Source organism: Egretta garzetta, unplaced genomic scaffold (assembly GCF_000687185.1).
Source record: "Egretta garzetta isolate BGI_Z169 unplaced genomic scaffold, ASM68718v1 scaffold46, whole genome shotgun sequence".
Classification (NCBI taxonomy): domain Eukaryota; kingdom Metazoa; phylum Chordata; class Aves; order Pelecaniformes; family Ardeidae; genus Egretta; species Egretta garzetta.
Genome location: NW_009260268.1, coordinates 4,616,155 through 4,628,972, shown reverse-complemented (window position 1 = coordinate 4,628,972; position 12,818 = coordinate 4,616,155). Strand labels below are relative to the sequence as shown.

General features: G+C 38.8%; 1 protein-coding gene across 4 annotated transcripts in view; it reads left to right on the top strand.

The window, feature by feature from the left end:
* The window catches only part of SORBS2 (sorbin and SH3 domain containing 2), an 83,564-nt gene that overhangs the window by 51,086 nt on the left and 19,660 nt on the right, over window positions 1-12,818 (top strand). For 2 of the 4 annotated variants that reach the window (XM_035897795.1, XM_009642416.2), the window contains 5 exons: window positions 1,563-1,615; window positions 2,314-2,501; window positions 4,672-6,234; window positions 9,600-9,688; window positions 12,259-12,305. In XM_035897795.1, the coding sequence (XP_035753688.1) occupies window positions 1,563-1,615; window positions 2,314-2,501; window positions 4,672-6,234; window positions 9,600-9,688; window positions 12,259-12,305 (1,940 nt within the window). The remainder of the gene's footprint in view (window positions 1-1,562; window positions 1,616-2,313; window positions 2,502-4,671; window positions 6,235-9,599; window positions 9,689-12,258; window positions 12,306-12,818) is intronic. The other 2 variants (XM_035897796.1, XM_009642417.2) reach the window with 1 other exon arrangement.

Genomic DNA, 12,818 nt, shown 5'->3' with positions numbered 1-12,818 from the left:
AAGCTGTTTACATCTCGGTTGTCATTCTTGCCAAAAGCCTGAAAGTTTTTTTACCTGATTTTTAATGGGATTTAAATTAAGCTACAGTTTAAAATTACTGAGAAAATTTGAATGATCTTAGCTCAAATTTTAGATAACACTTGATCCATATTGTGTCATGTTTGGGTGGTTCTCCCTGCTGCACAGTATAATAAATTTCAGTATAATCCAGAAATCGAAACTTCAGTTAGTGTCCTGATGGCATCACTTCGTATGTGATGCAGGTCTTAATATAACAAAGCCTACTAACAAATAGCTCTGCCGAACAATCGTGTTGGCCTTATAGTGCCCCACCAATGTCATTTGAAGTATGCAGTCTCATGAAATCTGTTCCTAAAATTTCTTAGACTACAGGTGCCTTCTAGAAGTATGCCTAAGGGTCAGTTTAAAAATCTGAAGTGATAGGGTGAAGTCCTGTAATGAACTTGCAGTTCAAATCACAGGGAAAAAAAGAACACCTAGCAAAAAAAGCACTTACAGAGGCCACGAGTGCTATTGCTTTTGCAGTCCTTCTGTGCAGAGAAAAGTCTATAAAGATATTTCCATGCAGAGAAAATGTCTAGAAGGCTTCTATTGAGAGAAAAATGGTTCCCGCAGCTTACAAAGCTGTATGATAGTTCTATTTCCAGGCCATCAGGTCAGCTCTGAAATGACATGCCAGGAACTTAAAACAAGTTCAACTTTTGAACCATGCTGCTTTGTACCCATGAAGAAATACCCCAGGGACCGTGCAGTTCGTTCTAGGTTCATAGCTTGTTACCAGAATTGTAGCATTACCTAATTCTGACCACAGACTTGAAATGTAAGAAATGATTGGTTTATAATTAGTGGTCATTTAAGATTGACTCTGTATTAATAATAAAATTATGGAGCAGTACTCCATTCCATTTTTCAGGGTTCGTGCAGTAGCTACTATCGTAACTCCGTAAGCAACGACTAGTGTTCTGTGATAAGAACTGTTCTTACCAGGAATATAAGGTGGTCAGCAACTGGCCACAAACATCACGGCATTTACAAAAGTTTCTGGCTATAATTGATTGTGGGATTTTGGTGAGTAACTGGGGGGGGAGGAGAAGCTCTGCAGACCTCACTTACACATCAAGGAATTATTTTCAGATTGATTGTGGGATTTTGGTGAGTAACTGGGGGGGGGGAGGAGAAGCTCTGCAGACCTCACACATCAAGGAATTATTTTCAGATTTTTGTGTTTTCATAGTAAAAGTTCGTTTCAGCTGTTGTGTATTTTTGAAAAGGGTATAGAGAAGCATGACGGGATCATTATTTAGTAGTGCTTTAAAAGAAAAACCATTCCTGAAGTAGGACATGAAATGAAATCCAGTGATGCTTTTTAAAAACTGCGTAACTATTCTCATGAAATATTGCAGTATCTGTGTTGGAGTGCCCATCATAGGTTTTACTGGATTTGTCACAGAGTAACAATCATAATCAAACATGATAAGCAGAAATTGTCACCCATTTTTCAAATACAGACGTATAACAGATCCATATATTTGTTTTCACAGACTTCCTTATATCATCACTATTCAACAGACAAAGGCCTGGACAGGCCCTCTAGGTAAGAAATACGATACGTGATTTCAGTATACGCAGATTATACAGCCTGAGGGTTTTCTTTGTGACCTGAAGCCAGCAGATGTTACAAGAGTCGGATTTTAAGATTCACGTTGTGAGCTCCTGACAAAATAGAGAGATGCACAGAGGGAACGTTCATCTTTTGATACTGAAGTGTAAATCTTACTTTTGTTTTACAGGGACTTACTGTTTACATCCAAAATAAGCCATGCTGTATTCTGTGTCTTTCCACTAGCATCCCTGAGCTTCTGTCTCAGCTGCAGCAATCTATCATTTAACCTTACTGTCCGCAGCACTTCCAGGGCTGTTTCCCTGCTTTTGCTGCTTCATCTGTTCTCAGTCTCTGTATTTTTCCTATCTTTTTGCTGAACTTCTAGTACCCAAAAATAGTCTAAAAAAAAAAACCTTGATGCATTTATTTCAAAGCTTTCACGATAAAAACGACATAGCAATTTTGTATAAAACTTTAGAACCATCAAGTGAGGAAGAAATTCAGCTTTTCTTTGTGAAATATGCCGTAAGATGTCCAAGACCAGTGCTTCTCCCCTTTACGTGTTTTTGATGTATTTGTTCTGGCATTGTTTAATCTATAAACCAATAATATAATTATGAGCTTACTTTTTAAATGCCTGAATTCTGATCTCGGGATTAGCCTGCTGCTAATACTGCTTATTTCTGTAGTTCTGCAAGTACTGCAAGCGACTACAGGAAAAGAAGGAAGTCAGAACCTGCTGTAAGTCATCAGAGGGTGCACAGCGATCAGAATGCAAACAGGCCTAGCCTGGGCCGTACAGACACGCAAGGCCCATACACCACCCTTAGAAAGCCTTTAACTAGCTCGTCTCCTTCTTCTCCATCAAGAGCGAAAGGTAAGAGGAGAGCATGTTTGTTAGCAGAAGAACACCGGTGATATGTTGTACAATGCATTGGCAGTAAAGGCAGCTGCCTGCTGTTGCTTGGTGCGCTTTACTGGGAGGTTTACTATATGAAGCAAGAGCTTTGGGCCTTTCATGAAAGGCTAACTTGTTTATTCACACGTATGTAATTTTAAGCTGAAAAGCTGGATTTGTAACAAGGATTTTCTAGTGTCAACTGCTTATTCTAACAAAAGAAAATTGACTAAATAAAGGCTGTGATTTGTACTGCAATATATAAACCCATAACGTTTTAACTCCACAACTTTCTTATTAAATTTCTGTGATTTTAAAACTGTTTTCAGTATATACAGAAAGTAAATCAAGACAAATAGCATATGAGATTAAAGATGTGTTTCCAGAATAGTAGACTTTTCAAATCTATAACTGATGTCTGAGACATTGTCAGTTATCAGGATCTAATTTAATCAATCAAATATCCATAGTTTGATTTTTGATTTTGTAAATCCTTGAAGTTTTTAGTACAGCGTATACAATCTAACTGGCTTCCTTTTCCAAGTAACTCGCTGTTCGATTACTGTTCTCCATGTCTCTCCAGAAAAGAGATAATGGAATCAGTTGTGGGATTGGGTTTGGGGCTTTGGGTGGGGTTTTTTAGCAAGAGAAAAGGTTTCCAGTAAAACATATGATGGAAGTAATATATGAAGTAATATAGTATACAGTAAGTCTCCTTCTGTTTAAGTGATTATTATTCATTTATTGCTGTGGTTTGTAGCTATGCTTTCTAATCAGTCTATAGCTGTATTAGGGACTGTATAAACCTTTGTAAAAGTCAATTCCCACTGAAAAGAACATAATTTCCAGGCTGCAACAGAATGCATCAGGCAAAGAACAACACTGAGGAGTATTGAGAGTGAAGCGATGGAAAAGCAAATGTATTTTAAACCCAGTGTTATAGCAGTAATTTAAAAAGTGGGTAAACTCATCCATTTGGTGTACCAGGCCAGGCAGTGGAAAGTTGGCAAACTCCATTTACCTGCGTTTACCTTTGACTACACCACTGATAACGAGCACTTAGCATGACTTAAAACTAGAACACTTCCTGCCTTTGAAAATCCTTCCCTTAAGAACATCTACCACAGCTAATTAACTTCTGGAAGGTGACCTAGCTGTGTGACTCTCTTCTCTCCCAGCCTTATAAAACCTACTAGAATGGTACTTTTTCTTGGAATTAACCGCTTTGTTAAAGAAGCAGCACATTTTAAGCTGTGTAATCGACGTGGGTTTTGAACTCAAGTGTTTCAGTTTCTGATTCAGATTCACGTTGTTCTTCTAGAAGGCACATTGAGCTGTCTGAAGCATGTGTCCTGCACTGAATGTTGCCACTTTTGAAAGTTCAGTGCAAGTATGAGGGGACCACAGTTTCAAATTTGTCTCATAATGACTTCTAGATCTAGCATGCACATGATGATATCTCTTAAAACTTGCTTGAAAACTCAGGCTTTGTTATGTTACTGATACATCTTCCTTTAAATCCGTACAGCAGCTCCTCAGCCACCTTGTCCTGCCCTCTATACGCTGTAGAAAACACCGCTCCCTTAGTCTATGAACAACTGGAAGAAATTTCCCATTTGATCTTATATAAAGATTTATCTTTGTCTTAATTATCTTAGAATATGCAGTTGCTGTGAACTCTCCCACCATTATCCAGCTCAAAAATTCTGAACAGCTTCTTTCAGAATGCACAGGTGGAAAAGTCAATATTTGACTGAGGTCTAGATTTGTTGTTTGGCTTCATCTTTAAATCCTTTGCAGCTTTTATTGTCTGTTGACCTGCTTCAAAGTCAATATTAATGCTTGTTTTCTTACATTGCTTTGGTGGGAGGGTTGCAGAGGGTGTAGTATCTAGATCCATAATTCATAAGGAATTCTTTTTGATGTTCAAGTTACCATAAGTACATTTTTACAGCTGGAAAATAACTTAATTATTAGCTCTGCTGTCCCAGGCTGTAGCAACCTATGTACTGACCTGAGCTGATAGATGTGTTATTTGCTGTCTCTTTTCTAGTCTTTCTAATACTTACTGATGTTAATTCCAACTTTCTGCGTCTTTTAATTTCTGGCAATGTCTCTTTTTTACCATGCTGCTCTATGGATGATAAAGGTGGGGATATTAGCAAAGTATATCCATCCCTTTTAAGTTATTCAGTGCACAACCACAACACCTCAAATGAATTAGATTATTGTAGCACTTACAGACAACATTTAGCTGTTCCAAATGATTCAAGAAGGGCGATCAGCTACAAGAATGGCTGGCAAATGACTCGTCAAAATGCAGAAGTCTGGAGCAGCACAGAAGAAACTGCTTCTCCAAAGAGAAAATCTCGTAGCTGTGACGATCTGTTAACAGATGATCGTGATAGCTTTCCTGATGCACAGGCCAAGTCTGAAAGCATGGGTTCTCTGTTATGTGAGGAGGACTCCAAAGAAGTTTGCTCAATGAACTGGGCCTCCCCATATGTTCCTGAGGGCCGTGGTACTGGTAGGTCAAGAGTTCGTCACAGATCTGCACATGATGCCCCAGGTTTCCTAAAAATGTACAAAAAGATGCACCGCATCAATCGCAAGGACTTGATGAATTCTGAGGTTATTTGTTCTGTCAAGTCCAGAATACTGCAGTATGAAAAAGAACAGCACAAAGGTATTCTTCAAGGCTGGAGAGAGTCTTCTACTGAAGAGGTGCCCAGAGACATGGTGCCAACCAGAATATCTGAATTTGAAAAATTAATTCAGAAGTCAAAATCAATGCCGAATCTAGGTGATGAAATGTTGTCAACCGTTACACTAGAGCCTCCTAAAAATGGTTTATGTCCAAAGAGGCGATTTTCTATTGAATCCTTGCTGGAAGAAGAAAATCAAGGCAGACATCCCTCTCAGGTACAACGGAGCTACAAGTCTAAAACCCTGGTGCCAATTCATATTGAAGTGACCAGTGATGAGCCACAACGATCGCACATGGATTTTTCAGACAGTGATCAAGATGGAGTGGTTTCTGACCTCAGTGACTTTATCCAGATAGAGGGTTCATCCTTTTGTAGCGAAAGTGACTTTGACCACTTTTCCTTCACATCATCTGAAAGCTTTTATGGATCAGGCCATCACCACCACCACCACCACCACCACCACCGGCATCTCATCAGCTCCTGCAAAGGGCGATGCCCAGCATCCTACACCCGCTTCACCACCATGCTAAAACATGAAAGGGCTAAACAAGAAACCACTGAAGATCCAAGGAGACAGGAAGCGGAATCTGGCCTCTCTAAGATAGCATTCCTAGTCAGTCCAGTGCCTTTCCGGAGGAAAAAAAGTGCAGCTCCTAAAAAACAAACTGAAAAGAAAAAATGCAAGTCGTCTGTATTTGAAGCACTAGATTCTGCACTTAAAGACATCTGTGACCAAATTAAAGCTGAAAAAAGAAGGGGAAGCTTGCCCGACAACAGTATATTACACAGACTTATTACTGAGCTGCTTCCAGACATTCCAGAAAGGAATTCATCTCTTAAAGCTCTGAAAAAGAGTCCCATGCACCAGCCTTTTCATCCACTGCCTCAAGATGGTGCTATCCATTGCCCACTGTACCAGAACGATTGTGGAAGATTACCTCTTAGTGCCTCTTTTCCAGACATGGACGCAACTAACAACAATGATAGTGCACTGTGTTTCCAAGGTGGATTAACTTTCTTCCCCTGTCCTTGTGATTTACTTGTCCAACTTTACTCCCTGTATTTCCCACCCTTTCTCATTCCATTTTTTGTTTGTGTCGTCTGTAAGAAGCTTTCATCCCACAAACTTCTTAATGAAGGATGTCATCTTTACACAGGTGATGAGGATAGATAAATTTGCTGTCTATTCACAAAATGCAGTAATCTGGACAACCGGAGCAACGGTGTATTTCAACCAATAGATTATTAGTGTTATAAATTACAGTGGTGGTGTTAGCTTAAGCAATGTGGGGTTTTTTCCCCAAGAAAAAGACCTTACAGAAAGTGAATGCGTTCATCATAAGATGCTGGTCAAACTGAAAACAATATGCAGATAGCCCTGCCTTTATTATTGTAAAAAAAATACGCCTCAAAAATGTCTTGTATTGTATAGTTTTGTTACACATAAGTGACAAAAATGCTGTCAATTCTGCCAGTATCATAGAAAGTTGATTCTGTTTTCTTTGGAAAATGCACCAATTCCGCTGCTCTGTATTACTTTTTGTGAATAGACCCTAGGGTCATTTTAGGGAGTTTCCATTTCCACTGTTCAGACAATACAATTTCCAATTTCTGTGGCAGCAAGACTAGTTCTTATCATAGAATTTTAATATATATCTGAAGTTTTGAGTAATATCCTGTCCTCTTAGAGGGGAAATTCTTAAAAACCAAAACTTGAATGAAACTGTCAGGGTGAGTATAACTTTTTAAGAAGTCTGTCTTGACCGTAATCTGGTTTTAAAGTAACTACCTGGAGTTGTTTGTTGCTCTGCTTCTCTTTCTTAAAAAAAATTGCTTGAGCTTAAAATGTTTTTAAAGTTTAACCTTGCAATATTAAAAGTAGCAAAGTAGATTCACAGCAGGAGTGCACAAAGGTGCATCCCAGATGATTTAGATTAATGTCTTTGGCAAGTCTGTCATCTGCTTCTCTTTTTAAATGGTAACATTTCTGTGTTAAAGAATTATGCTTCTAGACATACAGTCTTCTGTGACAGAGCGTCTTTGAGAATTTAGTGACATTACAAAGCTGTTCTTGCAATCACAAATGGACGTGAGAGAGTGTCTTTAATACATCAGTCATGCAATATTTGATTAGACCCATCTTATCTTTAATCTCACATCTTTTTCTGTAACTTCTGCAAATACCACACTAGTAAATATGTATTTCAAGAGAAATCAGAACTGAAGCTGTTTATCCTCTCCTCTTAACTAGTTAAAATAGACGTATTGAGAACAGAGAATTTGATAAAAACCAGCTACAAAGTGCAGTTCAGAATTGAATTAGTCATACTTGAGGCCTGATCGTGATTAACCTGGCAGGCAGTACTACACGCTGAGACTGAAGTTGTTGGAAATTGCACTGGTCACATATCACAGTTGCTAAATGAGAATCCTCCAGTCCTTGAAAGTAAGGAAATCCACAGTGCAGAGTAAATGTGGGTTCCAAAAAGCTTCTGCAGCTGTGAAGGAGCCTGGCATGGGGAAAGTGATACACTCTGCCAACATAAATGTCCCTGAAATAGCGTGGAGAGTGAGTACAGCAGAATATTCCATTGACTTCCATCAGCACCCGTTGTGGCTGAGCTCTACTTCTAATGAAGTTTCATGTTTTCTTGGATCTGTGTGGGTCTCTTACAGCCACCAGCCACACAGAGACCCCAAAGGCATAGCAAAAACCACTGAAAACTACCAATAAATAATACCATTCTCTCCTTTTCTTCCTCCACTGTATTTATCAATAGCCTCACGGTTTTGTGGCTTAGCCAACAGCCCACTGAAGACCATTTACATCTTTCTTCTGTAAGACACCAGCATAACAGATGAGATACTTTCAGTTCTTTTTTTTTCCCACGTGTACTTCTTTAGAAAGGTATGGGCTTTGTAAGAACAGATTGTGTGACTGAAGTCAGACAAACACACATCAGTTATATGTCTTCACTAGCAAGTATCACTGTGTCATGGTTTAACCCAGCTGGCAACTGAGCACCATGCAGCCACTTGCTCGCGCCCCCCCACAGTGGGATGGAGGAGAGAATTGGAAAGGTAAAGGTGAGAAACCTCTTGAGTTGAGATAAAGACAGTTTAATAGGGAGAGCAAAAGCCACGTGCACAAGCAAAGCAAAGCAAGGAATTAATTCACTGCTTCCTGTGGGCAGGCAGGTGTTCAGCCATCTCCAGGGAAGCAAGGCTCCATCACACGCAACGGTTACTTGGGAAGACAAACGCTGTCACTCCAAACGTCCCCCCTTCCTTCTTCTTCCCCCAGCTTTATATATGCTGAGCATGATGTCATATGGTATGGAATAGCCCTCTGGTGAGTTTGGGTCAGCTGTCCTGGCTGTGCCCCCTCCCAGCTTCTTGTGCACCTGGCAGAGCTGAGAGCTGAGAAGTCCTTGGCCAGTCTAAGCACTACTCAGCAACAACTAAAAACATCAGTGTGTTATCAACGTTCTTCTAGTACTAAATCCAAAACACAGCACTATGCCAGCTACTAGGAAGAAAATTAACTCTGTCCCAGCCAAAACCAGGACACACTGTGACAGCAGGAGACTAAAATAGTAAATCTCGGAAGTCAAGATTAAATTTCATCCTCTGGTCTGAAATAATTTCCTCATATTTTCATTTCATATTGGCAACTTGCAGAGCTATGAAGAGTCTAAGATTTTTATTTCATTTTTATTGTTAAACATGAAAGGTGTATTCACCAACACGTAATAAACATTGGTAAACTGTGCTTTAGAGAAAATCTGCCACATAGATTGGTGAGTAATGATTTGTACTCCATCTCTTCCAACAGCTGTTTTTATGAAATAACATCCTCTTAAATTCCCTTGTGCTGCCTAACACATGCCCCGGTAAAGTAGAAATGCATCTTAGATCACTTGGGAGGAAACCATTTTTCTTCACTATTTTCTCATTGAAGCATGCTTTAATCATGTTTTGTGCATGTAATTATGTGTTGATATTGTTGGCATTCTGAAACAGTTTCTTGCAGCCTGACGAAGTCTCGGTACTGCTGTCTCATCTTCCATTTGGTCCAGTAGGGGTGCAGCCCTTCGATCAGCAAGGCATAGTTTTGCTCTCTCAATCCTCTATAATATATTCTGCTGTGTATCAGAGAACAGCCTTTGCCTTTGCTTGAGAGTCAGTATCTTTTTTTTTCTTTAAAGGTGTGCTATGGCCACCATATCATGTCCTTTTCTTTCTATTAAAGGTAAAAATAATACATTTCAATGTCTCTTAACCCCCATAAATGAAACCAAGCAGCATCACAGATTTGAATGGGTTTGTTTTGTGTACCATAGTTTCACAGAATTTCTGTTTTCAGTAGACCAGGAGTCTCCTGGAAGCTATTCTTCTGCTTTTACTGATGTGGGACGATGTACTCCAAGAGAGAGAAGAGGAACTACAGACAAAGAGGTAGTCAGACAACAATAAACAATGCAGCACTATCCATATGGAAAATTGGTAACATATCTGAGGCAAGACTTGTGTTGGGTTTGAGACACTGTAATGATACAGACCAAAGGAACAGTTACTTACCATATCATCAGATGGGCCAGCATCCTCCTTTTTAATTAAGGAGATAGGTACTTCAAGAAATTAAAAGAATGCCAAGGACTGTAAGATAAGCTGTATCTTCTATTTATGTTTAAATAGTTATGGACATCAGTTTACCAGTCATTGGCAGGCTGAGCAGAGTGGGTGTTTGGGGCAGAGGAGAATAGCAGATGTGACTGGGGAAAGGCTCTTTTGAGAACCAGAGCATTGCACAAAGAAACTGTAGTTTCAGTAGTTTCAAAACTGATTCACCATTTTTGTTTAGAAAAAGCAGAAAAACTGCTGTTAGTGTGTTAAACAAAACCATTTATCCTAAGAGTGATCTCTAATTTCTGTAACAGTTGGTGACTGTAATTATATACTGATTGGTCATGTTAATGCTTTGAAGAGGAAATAGAAGCGGGCATGCAACCTTTAAAGTAACACAAAGTATCACTGAAAAGTATACCCAATAAAAATGGAGTATATCATTCAGTATCTTCAGAATAGTTCTAGATCTAGAACTCTAAATGCTCTCCAGACAGGCTTCAGGGATTTTATTCAAACATAAAGCAAGTTAATTTATATTAACCAACATCTACAGGCCATAGGTTGTTAACATTTTCCACCAATTTTTATTAAAATATTGCACAAAATAATGGCAGCATAAGAGAGAACTGTATTTTAATTGCTAATATTTATGGTTTTGCTCTGGGCCATCTACCTGGTTAAATGGTGGTACATGTTAGAAATGGTTACAAGATCTGAATGCAGATCCACTTAACACCCCACTGGCATGGTTATATTGCTGCAATTCGATTAAGAGTCTGATTTCACAAAAAGGCTGCTTATTAAAAAAAATAAAGGTTTAAAAAGTTCCAGAAGCCATATTGTGTGTTCCTTTTAAAGAGTTTTGTGACACTGAAAGTCATCTTTCAATTTGAAAATACATAAAAAACTTATACTACAAGCCATTCTTTGATTGCTATAATTTAAAAAGATGAAAGAAGAAAGGCTTCTCTATTTCCAGTATGTTTTGTACATTTCAGAGTATTTTGTATTTAATCAGCTCCACTGTTCTTTTAATATTATCCCCCTTCTTCCATTATTTGCTTTAGTAGTTACAGCACCAGCTGTACCAAAATCAGGAAGAGTGAAAAGGGCTTAGCTACAGTTGATGATACAAATATCCGCTCCCATCTAAAAGGCTATTTTTAACAACAGCAGGTAACAGACAAATGCTTATTTGAAGGATACCTGTAATGGAAGATTGTATGAATATTACATAAAATTACATAAAATGCAAGTGGACAGGATCCCTCTAATAACTTTGGGGACTTTTTTATTACCGCAAAGATAATGCTGTAGGTGTGCTAAATTTTCTAGCCTGTAGATGACAAGAATATTTGGCCCGGAAGAAAAGTAAAGTGCAAAACTTAAGTGTCACTTTGTATTCCTCTTACAAAAAGATGTGCACCCTTACATCATTACAAATACTCTTTCTCAGAAATAGCATAATCAGCTCATTCCAGTCACTAGCATATCCCAGAGGGAGATTTTTAAAAATGTAGCAATCTCATCTGCGCAAGTACTTGCAGGGAAATACTAAATCACTTTACCAAATATCCTCACATAATACTGCTAATCACTTCTTGCATCTTCCTCTGAAGTATCTCGTGCTGGGTACCCATCAGAGGCAGACACTAGAGGAGAGAGGCTCTTGGGTTGCTTCACAGTTTGTGTTTTCAGCACAGCTCTGAAAACAGTGAAAGTGTCAGCCACACGGGTGAGGAGAGGTAGGGTTGGTTTACAGTTTTATTTTGGAAACAATAATGAGCTTACAGGTACTTGGTGATAAAACTTGATGAATATATGAAAGGAACGATATGATGTGATTGCCTGTGATACCAAGAGCTGCACAGATGACTTGAGATCACTTCCAGTCCTGTGTTTCTCAGACTTTCTTAAAACTATGAATGTGATTATAGAAATTTAAATTATTTCCAAGCTTTTCCAGCTGTCAGAGCAATATATATGATGTGATGCAGTATTTGCAGTTGAAATTAGCCTAAAGATAACAAGTTTAACAGAAGAGGCATCTAAAGTATTAAAGAATGTTAAGCATGTGAATTTCTGTTGGACCTAGTGATCTAGTTGCCTACAAGTCACATTGGCATTTAGTTAACTTTTTTTTGGCCTTTGTAGTTCTCTTAAAGATAAAATTACAAAGCAGTCTGCACTAAAATTTAGCTGCTATTTCTATTTTTAAAATACTACATCCAAACACCTGACTGCCTTAAAAAAGGAAGCTGTGTATTTAATTGCCTGTTACTGCAAGAACTGCTGTAAGGCACATGTCCCTTTCTTTTGGGATCTTGGTCACCTTTTTAAAAGCTGAAACCCCATAGTGACACTACCTGAATGTATTAATCACTTTGCCTACTTTTCAGAAACTGCCAGCTAGAGCTGTATATGACTTTAAAGCTCAGACTTCTAAGTAAGTACTACACTTTTGTTCATTTAAGAATTCACAATTTAAGAAAACTCCTTCTGGCACTTACGGCAGCTAACTGCCAGTTTCAATGGCAAATGCCATGGAAGCAGAGGACCCTGCTTGCTGTCACAGCAGCCTCTGCATTAGCAAACTGTGTGAGAAGTTATTTTGTAATAAAAATGTCCTAAATGATCATATTCTTCATTATATTTGTTTGAACATGTGAATGGCTGTGCACCTTCAGCCTTCTAGAGCATTGAGTCCTGAGGGTCACCCACTGAATGCTCTTTGTTTGTTGAGAGTTGTATTTAGGTCACACAAGGTACAGTGCTTAACATACTGACACAGATAGCGTGCTTACCGAAATTCTGTATAATGCTTCAGCATCTTCCTGTCTGTCTTAACATACACAGGCTCTCTGCAGGATGTGACATCCCGTACCAAGACAAACCACAGTGGTCCACAAGAAAAACAAAATCAGGAAACGCTATTCTAGGATATGAGAGAGTCAAAGCA